Source organism: Serinus canaria, chromosome 2, assembly GCF_022539315.1.
Source record: "Serinus canaria isolate serCan28SL12 chromosome 2, serCan2020, whole genome shotgun sequence".
Classification (NCBI taxonomy): domain Eukaryota; kingdom Metazoa; phylum Chordata; class Aves; order Passeriformes; family Fringillidae; genus Serinus; species Serinus canaria.
The window spans coordinates 4,712,367-4,726,131 of record NC_066315.1 but is presented as its reverse complement, the minus strand read 5'-3'; the positions used below and the strand labels follow the sequence as shown (position 1 = coordinate 4,726,131).

At 48.9% G+C, this 13,765-nt stretch overlaps 1 protein-coding gene across 3 annotated transcripts in view; it reads left to right on the top strand.

The window, feature by feature from the left end:
* Positions 1–13,765, top strand: part of LOC103812700 (mitogen-activated protein kinase kinase kinase 3-like) — a 79,946-nt gene that overhangs the window by 43,125 nt on the left and 23,056 nt on the right. Inside the window, exons 4-7 of one of the 3 annotated variants that reach the window (XM_018909158.3) lie at positions 3,143–3,183; positions 4,190–4,289; positions 9,290–9,403; positions 10,920–11,031. In XM_018909158.3, the coding sequence (XP_018764703.1) occupies positions 3,143–3,183; positions 4,190–4,289; positions 9,290–9,403; positions 10,920–11,031 (367 nt within the window). Of the gene's footprint in view, positions 1–3,139; positions 3,184–4,189; positions 4,290–9,289; positions 9,404–10,919; positions 11,032–13,765 lie in introns of all 3 variants that reach the window. The other 2 variants (XM_018909159.3, XM_009085777.4) reach the window with 2 other exon arrangements.

The following is a 13,765-nucleotide window of genomic DNA, read 5'->3' as shown; positions in this document are numbered from 1 at the left end:
TGCTGGTGAAAATATGGTTTAAATGCTCTGCCAGAGCTCAGGGTTTAAGGCTGGTGCCTGTGGCTGTCCTTACCCCTCTTCTGCACTGTATTTAACACAAACCTTTGGATGTCTCAGCTTGTTCTCCTACACCCACTAAGGACCTCTTGATTGAAGCAGAGCAGGGCTGCCCTTGACCTCATGTGACACCTGATGGCAGGGACAGTGAATAGTTCAACCTGGGTTGTGCAAGGGGGAGTCACATCCCTCACAAAATTGCAAAAGTGAGTAGGACCCAGCAGCTTGCACTACCCACACCTCTTCCACCTCAACATTTGCAAGCTGTGTTGAATTCCTGATGTGGAAGGTGCTGGTCCTGCATTCCCCCTGACTGCTCATTTGAGGTGTTGGGTGCAGACTCACACCAGGTTCTGCTCCAGCACTTGGCAGTGCCCCAGGCTCCCTGTGTAATCTTAAACCAGTTGCTGCAAACCAGACTTCCACGGGTGTAAAAAATCACAGCCTGCTCCAGCATTTAGGAAGTGCTTTGCATCCCCTGAGATTTCCTAGTACTTTGGGCACTGCCCACTGTTTTTTTTTTTCTTTAAAAAAGGAAAAAAGTATTTGTTGCTGATAGCAGTGATGAATTCAGCATGAGCTGTAGGTCAAAAACATGAGCAAGCCAAGGGAAGCCTGAAAAATTAAACTGTAATCAACTTCTCAGACTGATAAATATGAATTTATCCCTTTTCCAAATGCTTGCGAGCCAAAGGTCTTGGTTTCTTGGAGGGAGGCAAGAGGCTGGTGTGTTTTATATTAAAGAAAAATGTTATCTAATTAAGAAATGAAGTGGGTTTTCATTTCCCTGTTGCAGCCAGTGTGTTTGTAGCTCTGCTCAGAAGCAGAGCAGAGCAGTGTGGGGCAGCTGGCGTCCTTCTGCTGGCATCGGGCCATGGCACATCAGCCTTGTTGTTGATGTAGAAGAAAAGGATGCAGCAGGGTCGTGGCTCATTTTTTTTCATTTTCTTCTCTCTCTGGAGCTTTAGACAAGTGTTCTGACATTTTCCAGCCACAAGCTGTTTTTCAAAACTTGTTTGTCTGTGAAATCTGTGCTGCTCAGCACAACCAGGCAGCGTGTGCTGCATCCTAGCTCAGTGCAATGTTTGGGGCTGTGCTGAAAGTGAAACCTGTGTTTTGAAAGGTTTCCTGCAGTGAGGCCAGAGCTGTGTGAGCTCTTCCCCTTCCACGTCCTGCTCTTTGTAAGGAGAAACCTGGAAAGTTCCTTGCCCTGATTTTTTTTTTTTCTCTCTCTCTTTCTTTAGAGAAATGTTTTGTGGTGTTATAGTCAGTGAACCCACACTGGCCAATTTATTGCCAGCATTCAGGAGGAATAAACCAGCCAGGCCTGCTCAGAGAGGCACGTGCAAATAAAAATTGGCATGAAAGAGCCTGTATATTTTCTTTTCCAGCACAAATAATCCAAGGTCCCAATCCCACCTGTATTTGCCTGTCTCTCCAGAATGATTTGAACCTTCAGCACTAGGTTGGTTATGATCATCTCTTCTCCTTTGGAATTTCAGACTGGTTTAGAATTAATTTGGTATTTTTACAAGTTGGGCCTGGTTCTGGAAATGAACCTGGAGACTGTCCAGGCTTTGTGGGTCTGGAGAACTGGCTCCAGCCAGAGAGGTGATGTAAGTGCCTGTTTAGCACAGGCCTGTATCACTGCTGGAGTGCCCCACTTGGTGACTGTCCCAGCACTGGCTCTTCCCAGCCCTTCCGGAAGGACAGAAAATGCCACGAGCTGAGATAACAAGGATGCATTTTGGGTGATCCAGCCTGTTTACCCTGAATCTCTTTAAGCTTTTCAACAGAATTGCCTCCAGCCTCGACTTCCTGAATTTCAGTGGGTGTTTGCAGAACTCGAGGAGCTGTGGGCTGAAAAACAAACCCAAGGGCGCCGCTCCAGCTCCTTTTCCTCGTTAGGAACAAAGCTGTTTCACTGCAGCTCTGCTTTCCCTCTGAGAGGATGGAAAGTGTGCCTTCACACACTGGCAGGCCAGGCCCAGAGATAAGTGCTGTGCTCAGGAAGGGCTGTCACCCACCCAGCTGGGAGTTATCCCTGCGACCGAGCCCTCCCTGGGGTTACACCTCGGAGGGAGGTGGCCAGCACTCCTGTCTGCATGGGAAGAGAGCTGTTTGAGGAGGCTGGTGGGCACTGTGGGGAGGAAAATGCTGGTTAAGTGGGGTGACTAGACCTGGTCTGGGGAGTAAAGAGGGGTTTGATCTGTGTTGGAGACCGTCGGAAAGTCCTGGAATGATCTAAGGGATGCTAGAGGGATGCTTGGCTCAGACTTGGCCTGAGAAGCTGAAGGAATGAAAAAGCTCCTTGTGGTCTTGATTGCTGCTAAATATGCACAAATAGAGGGTGGGAGAAGTGGTTTTTACTGGTTCCTGCACAGCTGTGTGCCCAGTGTGCCTGTGATTCCACTGGCTCTTCTTTGGGCAAATTTTGTGGTTTCCCTTGAGGTGAGCAGTGGGTCAGTTCAGGGGGGGCATTGGCTGTGCATTGTGTATGGGGCCTGATACACTCTGCATTTTGTAGGTCCTAACAAAATAGCAACCAGCCCTTCAACCATCCCAGCACTGTTGGCTTCAAAATTTTAGACTGTCTCCACTTCCATTAGAGAATGCTTGCTTTTACTTCTTAATTCTTCACCCCAAATATTCCTGTGTACTAGTAAACATCCTCTGAGCTTTGGTTTTTGGGATTCCAACAGAAAAGTACTGGGTTAAAACCATGGGAAGCACTGAAGGTGGACAGGCATCAGACACCTGCCATAATGGCCTCTTTGATAATAGTGCCTTGCTCCCAAGAGTTCAGAACAATTTTCAGCTTTATGAATTAATTTTATTAAAACAGTAGTTATAGAGGAGAGTGTCTTCTTGCTTACAGAAGAACTTTTTTTTTTGACAAGCACATTCCTCAGCAATGTGGAGTGTCCCCAAAGGCTGTAAGTACACCAGGCAGCTTGGCCTAAATAAACCAGATGCCTTGCAGAGTTAGGAGAGTCTCCCTGAGTGCTCCTGTCAGCTTTGGGTCTGTGGGTCAATCCAGGATGCAGTTTGGGACCTCACCATTCTCTGCTTTTTCTTTCAGCAGCGAAGTGTCAGGATCAAGTTTGAATATGAAGGAGAGAAAAGGTGAGTACCTAGTCCAGTCCCCTGTGAACACAGGGAAAAATTGCCTTTTCCACACAACACTGTCCTGCTGACTTCAGCCAGCTGCAGCTGAGCTCACAGCAGGATTCATTCTCCTAAAATCAGCTGTACTTTTGTATGCAAGAGCCCTGCCTCAACATCCCATTTGCCACAAGAAGCTCCTGGGATTTGCACCAAGCAAAATGGTTCCAAGCTGGAAGTTGGAACCATTAAATGCCTCTTTTACCAGGGACATTGGGTGCACACTTGGATCCTTTTTTCTTGTTAATTCTTGAGCCCTGCTGAAGCACAGTGGAGCTGGAACTCTACAGAAATGTGTCCTTTGATTAGCAGTCCATGACACTTACTTAAGATAACCAGATTTTGGGCATGGGTCCCATAAAAATAGGGCTGGGAGTTAAAGCTTGTCCGCCCTTCCCTGCTTGACATTTTCATGGAATCACCTCTGCTTGGTGACTGTGACAGGGCAGGACACAGGCTGATGGTCCAAGGTGCATGTTAAAGCCAAAGAAAATTTAAGTAGTGTTATTTTAGGGTTAGACTGTACCTGCTGTAAGTACCTATAGAGGTGCTGTGTGTGATGGTACAGGAGAGTCACAGGATGCCAAACTGCATCATCCCCACTTCCAGCCCTCCTCCCTATTCAGAGCCTCTTGCTGAAAACAGGGATGGTAAATCACTGACCATTGTCTGATCTGGGTTTTCTCCAGTGGGGGGCTGCTGGACTTGCCTTTTTCCACCTGTACTCACATTGGAGGGAGGAGCAAAGAAGCTGCACAAAGATTTTTGATAGATATTCCTACAGAGTAGTCAAGTCCCTTCTTGGGCAGAGCAGAGGAGCAGCATTTCTGTGAGTGTAAAGGCAAGGAGCAGTCCTTGTGCTTTGTGATGGAATACAAGTCCTTTCTTCTGTTCTGTCAGTCAAACCCCAAATTCCAGTATGCTTCTGCTAAACTGAGACTGTTGTTGTGTTTGTTTGTGTGTACAGGATTATCCAGTTCCCAAGACCAGTCAGATTCAAGGAAGTGGTGCAGAAGGTCACGGATGCTTTCGGGCAGACGATGGACTTGGTCTGTGTGAACAATGAGGTACTCTTCTCCTTACTGCTGAGGGGCAGCTTTGGGGTGCCTGCTGCCAACTTCAGAATTGAGCAATGGCTTGTTCTGAAGGCCCTGATTCTGTGTTTTACTTGGATCTGAAGAAAAATAACCTCATTTTGTGGTTCCCACCTAGTGAGTGCACAAGAGCTGTTGTCTGAACACAGCTCAGATGGATTCTCAGCCTCCAAGCCAGGATTTTCCTTTGTCAAAATGATTCCAAGTCAGGCCTGTTACACAGGAGCATTGTCTTTTCCCCCTCACTCCATCAGGGATGTGAAGCCTTCCCACCTGGGGGGCAGTTGCAGGAGCATGAAGTGCAGAGCAGGAGGGACAGTGCTGCTCACACAGTGTTCTTTTATCCAGCCCTGACTTTGTCTCACCCAAACCCCCAGCACGACGCGCACGTTCTTGTGGCTGGGTCTGCAGTGAAATGTGCATCACTGAACGTTCCTCCAGCAGCCCCTGTGGCCACATGAAAGCAGCCAAGAAACCCTCCCTCTGCAAGCCTTGCATTTTAAGGCTAGGAGGTCTTTCTCCTCCATCTCATCACATAGGCCTCTGTGTTTTTCCCACTTTTGAGCCCAGCACAGTGTATGGAAGGAGGGTCCTGCTGAGGGCTGTTAGCAGAAGGGGGAAATCCTTGGCATCTCTTTTGGAGTGCTCAGTGTTTTCCTGTGAGGCATCTGCAGCCACTGGACTCTTGAGGTGGGTTTGGCTTTGGGAAGGAGGAGAGGGCCAAATGGCAAAGAGGAGAGGTGGGCTTTTAAACACACATCCTTTTGGATCTGCCCTGGCAGCTGGCTTGTTCAAGTATTAATTGCAGATGACCTGCCTTTGATTAGAGTATGAATGGAGAGAGAAGTCCTAAAGAGACCTTTCTTCTTTCCCACCCCCCCATTTATTATTTTCTCCTTTCTGTTTCAACAGAGATTTGCTCCACAAAGAAAGTTCCTATTCTTTTACAATGGGTGCCTCATGATACCAAAGTGTCCACTGGGTTTTGACTTTGAATGCAGTCAGGTTTCTAATCTTGGGCATTCTTTGACAGCCTCCTGGGAAAAGCCTGCCATTGAATTCTCCAGGAATGACTCATTTCATTCCAGGTTTCTTCCCACTGGAAGAGGATTTCTTTCCAACAACAGCAAACAGAAGCTTAAATAATGCATTTTCTCCCATGTTAGAGTCTGTCTTTCTGGGCATGTGCACAGCACATAGCAGGTCCATGAGCAGGCCTTTGGGTACTCCTAAATTCTTAGGGCAATCTTTGTTTTCCTGCACTTAAAACTTCCACCTTGTGAGAACCCACAGCTTTGGGAAGATGTCTAAGGAGTAGTAACTCAGGGTTGTTGTCCTGGAAACACAATAAACAGACAAGAGGGATCTTTGGGGACTACATGCACATGTGGTGACACCCCAGCATCTGGCTCCTGGTTCAGGGTTTTGGGTGTCGTGACTGCGAGTTTCAGAGGGAGCATGACCACAGACTCATTGCAGTTAAATACTTCACCCTGTCTTTATGCTCCAGGGCAGCTGTGCAGGAATTCTTTGCTGCCATCAGACACCTCTCTTGCCAGTGGCACCTTGTAGACCAAATTTAGACAGAGGTCAGCAGGCCCCTGCAAAATCTCACTGAGTGGCAATCCCTGTCCTGGTGGAGGAGGTGTCCTGAGGCCAGGCTCAGTGAGATGAGCATGCCAGCTGGGTGGAGCAGGGGCACACATGAATCACATCCTGGTGGGACCACGGAATCAGCAGGCTGGGGCTGGTGCAGATAAGAGCAGGGCCTGGCCATGGGTGTCCCCCATGGGGCATGTCTGTGTTAGTTCTAGGCTGGGCTCTTCTTTCTGAGCAGTGGGACAGCAAAGCCTGGCCTGGCCAGGAGCAGCACAGACACCAACTTGTGATATGACCTTGGGCAGAAGTTCACTGAACCTCCATGTGCAATCACTTCTGACCTCCTGCTGTCTCCCCCAAGGCTGCCCCTCAGCATCATTCTGGGAGCTCAGGGAGAGTTGAAGCCTGGGGAAATGGCAGAGGCACCATTATGGAGGGGAGGGAGGAGATAAAAGCATATTTAACAAACATTTGTCGAGAATTGTTGATGCCAGTTGGTCCTGCATTGGGCAGGAAGATGAACTAATTGACCTCTCCAATTTTTCCCCAACCCTATTTCCTACAATTCTTTGGCTTTCTGTGGTGTCTTACGGAGTGAGGTCTGACAGTGCTGCTGTAGTTGGTGAAACCTCAGCCTTTGCCCTCACTTTTTCAACCTGCAGTGGAGAGACCATCAAGTGCCCCACTAAAACATCAGGCTCCAGGGAAGGATATTATTTAAAAGCAAGAAAAAAAATCCAATAAGCTCTGTTTGTGCAACTTCTGTGTAGGTAAACTTTGCTGTTAATCACAGCTACTCAGTCTTTAGATCAAATAAACCCAGTTTTTGGAAATCCACCCTGGCAGTTACTTCCATGGCTCTACATGAGTCTGTTTTGAGTTTCATGCCTAGCAGATACCTGTTCCTGATATCCATATGTGCCACAGTCTGGAAGCCAAATGGAGCAGAATTTTCTCGCCAGATGTGGGTAATGGGTAAAGCCAAACTAAATACTGGCTCCAGTCCCTTTTACAAGAGGGCAATTTCTCCCTGATGTTTTTGGCTCCTCTGAAGGAGGCATGCAAACATGCTCATGTTGTGATGTTGGAGAGAGATGGAGTGACCTACAGAACATTCTGTTCAGAGCAGCAGCTGGGGGATTGCTCTGAACACTTGTGAGGAGCTCAGTGAAGGGATGGATGAGCAATGGGGCTGAGCTTAGAATTCAGAGTCAAATTCTTCTTGGTGGTGAAATTAGGGAGAGCAGCTCTCCACCATCCTCACTTCTGTCTGGGGGTGTGTAGTGGAGGAGCCTGGTCTGCTTGAGGCAGAGCCTTTGTGAACCTCAAGAGGGTTAAGCAGTGCCCCAAGGGAATCTCTCCACCTCTGCTGCTTAAGGGGGCAGGCTGAGCACTGCATTTAGGAGACATACTCAATACCATCTTTGTCTGATATCTGTGGGGAATACAGATTGTTCACTCAAATATGAATGAAGGATGAGAAGAAATCACAGGATCACAGAATGGGTCATCTGGTGCAGCCTCCCTTCTTAAGTTGGGACAAGAAGAGAGAGGGAAGCACACGGCACTGGATTGTGTCCAGATGGTTCTGGAATATCTCCAAGGAGGGAGACCCCACAGCCTCCCTGGACAATCTGTTCAGGGTTCAGTCACTGCACAGGGAAGAAGTTCTGCCTCATGTCCAGGGGGAACTTCCTGGGCTTCAGTTCCAGCCTGTTCCCCCTGTCCTATTGCTGGCCCAGAGGGAGCAGGGCCTGGGCCATGCTCCAAGCCCTCCCTGCAGACAGGCACAGACAGGGATGAGGTCCCCTCTCAGCATCTCCTCTTGAGCCTGAACAGCTCCAGCTCCTTCAGCCTCTCCCCATAAGAGAGATGCTCCAATTCCTTCATCTCCTTGCAGCCTCAGCTGCAGGAGCTCCCTGTCTCTCTTGAGTCCAGAGCTGGGCACAGCACTCCAGATGTGCCTCACAGGGCTGGGCACAGGGGCAGGATCCCTTCCCTGACCTGCTGCAAGTGCTCTTCCCAGTGCACCCCAGGATACCACTGGCCTTCTTGGCCACAGGGCCAGGAGCACACAGTCCGAGGTGTATTTGTCTACGGGCCACCAGCCAAACCCTTGGCAACACCCTGGGATCAAAAAGGTTGTCCCAGTTGGCTTGTGAGTGTCACCTTGTGTGGCAGCTGCTCTGAGGTGGCTTTGCTGTGGCTGGTGGCAGGAGCTCTGATCACCCAGAGAGCTGAGCCACCTTTCAGGAGTTCTGGGAAGTTGTGGCTCCCAGTGAGACCAGTGAGAGCCTGCTGGGAGCTGTGGCTGCTCCGTGCCTTTGGTCAGTGGAGTTACAGTGTACTTTGGCACAGGTGTGAGACAAACATGTGCTGTGTTGGATCCAGTGCCTTGGGCAACCTGCAGAGGCTGAGGCCTGTTTGCTGTGAGATTAGGCAGAATATCTTGGAATCAGGGGCAAGAAGTTGTGCTTTTAATCTTAGCCCAGGGCAGCAGAAGGCCACAGAGCTCCTCTGAAGTGCAGCTGTGTCGGGTGTTGGAGGCTTTGCAGGCTGTCTGCAGGACATGGTACACCACACAGCAAGGTTGGGAAGGTCACATTCCCCGTGGAGGTATGAGGGCAATAATCTGCCATTTCCCAGGAAAACATCAGGGCTTTTTGCTGCCTGACAGACACGGCACTGTGTAGTTCTCTGTTCTTATAAAGAGCAAAAGCTGAATTTGTTCTGCTGGTAGTGAAAGCAGTGGTTCTTGGAAGGAGAGCAATGCACACCTTTCACATCAAAAGGAAAAAGACTTTTATTTGTGGGATGTTCCCTGGTTTCACCTGATGGCCAGACACTAGGGAGCTGTGTTAGTGTGCAGGAACACAGGTTGCAGCAGTGGGGAAGGGCACAAAGCATCTGCCAGAGTAAATCCTTGGGTACAACTCACTGGTATCTTAGAGCACCACTGCCTGACCATCAACCCAGCAAGAACTGGAGGGTTCTTCTGGATGTGGGGTTCTTCTGGGGCTGGGTAGCAGCAGGGCCTGCCTGCAGAATCAGATCAGCCCCAGAGTAGCAGGCAGCAAGCCCAAGGTTTCATCCCAGCCCTCTCCTGTTCCCACACTGGATTGCTGGTGTGACCTTTAAGCTTTCTCCTTGCAGATGTTGTTTGTTGTGACTTTTTTTGCATCTGTTCCTCAGTAGATGAGGTCTTGGAAGAAATTATTAGAGCAGGAGGGCACGGGGGCCCCATATTCCATCACCTCCTTGGGTTCCTCCCTCATCCCCTGATTCCCAGGCTGCTCCCTGCAGGAATCTGCCTCCTTCTGTTTACCCAGAAGTGTGACATTGCCATCCTCCAGTGTTTGTTTGATCCCTTCCAGCTCCTGATGCCACTGAAATCCCAGGAAGATTTGGACAAAGCCATGGAACAGTTGGAGCTGAGCCCTTCCCTGAAGAGCCTGCGGATCCTTGTGAGCGCTCCAAAGAAAGCGAACGTGAGCCCTTCACCCTCTCTGCTCCTTTGTGTGCAGCCTGAGATGCCTTGTTATTGTTCTGGGGGGTGGAGAGGAGTCTGCTGATGGTGCAGAGCAGAGGGCAGGCTGGTCACGAGGGGGGTCAGCCCTGCTCTGGCTCAGCTGCTCAGAAATCTTCCTGTGATAGCAGCCCAGAGGCTGAGCTCAGCTCCCTCTGGCTCCTGCATCCTGTGAAGGGTTAAATACCAGACTGACCCTCAGAGCTGAGAGGACTCCTTGTGCTTTCTTTCTAGAGGTGCTGCCACCATCCCTTTTCACCTCTCCTCTGTGTTCAGGGTGATGCCCTGGCCCTTGCCATGCTGGGTGGCAGCATGGGGACTGTTCCCTGCACGTGCTGCCGCCGTGCTAAAGGCTGGGAAGAGCAAACTGCAGAATCCTTCAGTCTCATGCAGGACTCTCTGGGTTTTTTCCATCCTTATTTATTTATTAGTTTTTTCCTGAGCTCAGTGATTTTGCAGTTAAGCCTGTTAGCCTGACCTCGCTTGCACAGAGTGTCTTGCCAAAGCACATGTTGTGCTGCCCCAAGCACAGGCTGTAAAGCAAGGGATTTGTAGATGTTGCAACTCTTGTTTCTTCTTTTTATTTCCTAGAAGTACTGGAGAGATTGGGAGTCTTGAAACTCACTTATCCCCATTCTTCTGCGGGTACTCACAGCCCTTGGAGATTCTCCACTCCTTTTGAGAGGCTTGGGAAGTGCAGGGAGTAGAGTCCCAGGGGAAACTGAGCCTTGAGTTGGGATTTCCTAAAGCCTGGGTGGAAATGGGGCAATTTGTGAGAGCACAGCAGTGCTGCAAGTCAGCTGCTGAGAGCAGAGGAGCCAGGTGGATCCATGCCTGCCCTTGAGAGCAGGTCCATCTCTTCCTGAAGCATGTGGCCATGCTCCTGCGTGTGAGAGCACATGGTTCTGAGGTCATACATCAAATTATCATAAAATCACAATTCACTGTAATGTGTGTTCTTAGAATCTTAGTAAAACCTGGCCATTACCAAGTTACCAGCTGGATATGCTTTTCTTTGCTCTTCCCTTACCTGTCTTCCCGGAGCTTCCCCTCTCTGTTCCTCTGCCCTGTTGCAGAGGAACCTCTGCAGTGCCTCAGCTGCCACTGGAGTCTTGGGAGCAGGAGGCAGAGGTGCTGATTTGGGGATTGCAATGTTTTCAGTCCAGTGATCAGTCTCCGTACCTATCTATAGATAATGGAGTGCAGGAACAGTCTTTTATGTCAAATATCTGTATTTGCCATTATCTGTGGGAGCTTAATCTTACTAGACTGTTTTATTAGCAGATGTGACTTGTTTGTGAATGGTTTTGGATCACTCTAGATTACGTGCATGTCTTCTTTCTTTCTCTCTCTCTCTTTTTTTTTTTTTTTTAATAGTTCTTGGGTAATAGGGTCACAGGGAGCCAAACACAGGGTTTCACATGGTGTGTCCACAGGGCTCTGGCCAATTCTGATCATTCCCTTTGTCTGATCACCAGCTCCTGCAGCCCAACAACAGCAAGCAGCACGAGATGAGGATCTCCAGATCCATGGGTGATATCATGGGATCCCTGTACAAAGACTCGGAGAGGACACGCAAGTATTCCACAGGTCAGTGAGCCACAACTCTCTGGGGAGTCCTGTGCTGCTTCAGCCTGGCCACCACCCTCTCCCTCTTGTTCTGTCACCACCCCGTGGGTGTTAGAGTCTGGATGGCCATGCTGATGACCCCCAGAGTGACTCAGTGCAGTTGCTGCTCATCCTGAGCCTGAGGAAGAGAGGCTCTGCAGGCTGGGGGAGGCTGTGCTGAGCAGAGCCACTCTGAGCACAGAAGTGAAGAGAATGGGGGACCTGGGCTGTCATTTGGGGGTGGGAAATGCAGTGATGAAAATTTTCCCGTTGATTTAATTCCACTGAGGTTTATCAAAGTGCAGAGTGATAATCTGTAGAAAGCCAAGGCTGTTTGGCACCTTTGGTGATTCCTTTTAAGCATGTGCTGTTGTTCTTTGAGTTTCTGTCCCCCTTTCTCAGGTGGCAGGATAATGGGCTCAGGCTCCTTAGCTCCTGGGCTGGGACCAGCTTCACCACATAAAGACCAGATAAGTGTCTGTGTGCCACCAGTCTGTTCTTGTGGGTGAAATGACATCTGTGGTAGCTGTTTCTGGGGTTTCCTGGGGCATGTGTGCAGTGGTGACATTCCAGAGGAAGGGGAGCATCCCTTTCCTTCAGAGGTGCTGGGAGCAGGTACCTGCAAACCCTGAAACCAGGCTGGCAAACACCTGATCTGCTCTTGCAGCCCTGCAGGAACAGGAGTTTGTTTGTAGTCTTGTGTGGTTTTCTCTTTGGTTTTCTGGGCTTGAGTTTATGCCTTCCTTGCTTTCTAAAATACTCTGAGCTTTTTGAAATCCTGTTGGTCAATTGTCTGTAGGAGCTTTTGTGTAAAGAACCTTGGAGGATTTTGTAGAGAGCAGGGCACCCTGAGCAGAGCTGGTAAAGCAGTATGTAGGACTTCATAGCAGGAGCAGAATTACTGCTATTCCAGGCTGCAGGCAGGAGGAAGGACTTTTTCACACAGTGACTGTTCTCTGCTGTGTCTCTGGGTGCAGTTAAAGGGTAATTTCTACAGATCTTTAGCATTTTCATGGAAGTACTTGCCCGCTGTAGAACTGACAGCCCTGAACAAAGTGGGGCCCTCCTTCAGAAATACACATGGAGAAATACTTCATCCTCTAAAGATCCTCTGTACTTATATGGCAGCAAACACTTCCAAACTCTTCTCTGTGCAACAAATGAGTGGTTTTTTTCCAAGGACTTGCCCCTTCTCTGTTTCATAGCCTGTGCTGATAACAAATCCTGTGGTTTGCTGCATCTGGGACACGTTGTATAGAAAATGTTCTTCTAGGGTCCAGCATAGCCTTGTGCAGCCATGGCCAGCTCTCACTGATGCCAGGGGTGGGTGGCACATGTGCAAGGGCTCTCCTTGAGCCTCATGTTTGGATGTACCAGGCTTGTCTTTTTCTATTGATTTGTTGGGGTTTTTTTTTTCCTAGCTCACATGGTTTTTGAGAGTTTGGCAGAGTCACTAGATGACCCAGAATGAAATGCACACATAAAGTACAGAGTGTCAGCAGAAAATGTTCTTGAGCAAAACCTCTCTGCTGCCTTTTTTTTTTCTTTTTTTCTTTTTTTTTCTTTTTTGTTAGGCTGTTAATGAGCAAAGAGCTGTGGCACTGGGATCTGTCACTGACTGTGAGCTTGAGCATGATGGGCAGGGGTGATTCCTTGTGTAGCTGTGCTAGTGGGAAGATGGGTTCTTGCAAAGTTAAGCCTTTCCTACCAACTTTTATTTCCATGTTTTGGCCTGTCCTTCCTATTTTGGGGCTCCTGGTTCCTTACCAGCTCTGCACCACTGACTGTGAAGTGTCATTGCCTTAAGAATGCCCTGAGCCAAGGCAAGGCAGACAAAGGGTGATATATCAGCTCTGCAAGGGTGAGAGCCTGAGCTACAAATGGATTTTGAGGGAATGCTTGAAGAGCAGAGTGGAAGGATGGACATAATGTGCTGCTTTAATCAAGGTAATGGAGGAGGAGCACTGGGCAGCACCAGCTGTGGCATGCAGACTGTGCCAATGTTGGGATTTTCAGGAGCTGATGTGCCAAACTCTGAGCCCTTGGCACTTTTACATGGTCAGGTGGCAAAAGTAACCAGCCCAAGCATCAGTCCTACCTGTTTCTTTTTCCCTGTAAGCCATCAGTCTTGCCAGGAGGTTTCAGCAAGCCCTGAGCATGACAACAGAAGGTCACTCCTCTCTGTGGGATATCTGGGGTCTGTAGGATGCTGCTGCAGCTCTGCTTAGGGGGTGCTCACAATCCAGCAGATTCATTTTTGACCTCCTGAGTCAGAACTGGGTGATCCAGCAGCTGGGCAGAAACTCCAGCAAGCTGAAAGGGAGAGCAGCATCTCAAATGGAGCATAAAACCCAGCATCAGGGAACAGACAGACAGACATGATGCTGTGTTTTGTTTTCCTACTGTGGGGATTTCACTGAACTTGGTGCATAGTCAAAAGGCATCCTAAGAGGCTGGGAATTCTGCAGGAGAAACTCCTCTTCCCTTCCAGTCACAAGGCATTTCACAGTGTTTTCCTTCTGCTGTCATCAAAGTGGTTGCTATCAAAAGAGGATCTTAATTCAGTTCAGCTTTTCTCTTGAAACCACATTTAAAAGGAGATTTAAAGTGTCTTTATACTAAAAGGTAGTTCAGGGTCATGTTCTCTGTGTTTCTGAGATGTCTCATGTTTTTCTGCTGACTCTGCCATGTAAACAGCAGTGGAAAATAATAAAAC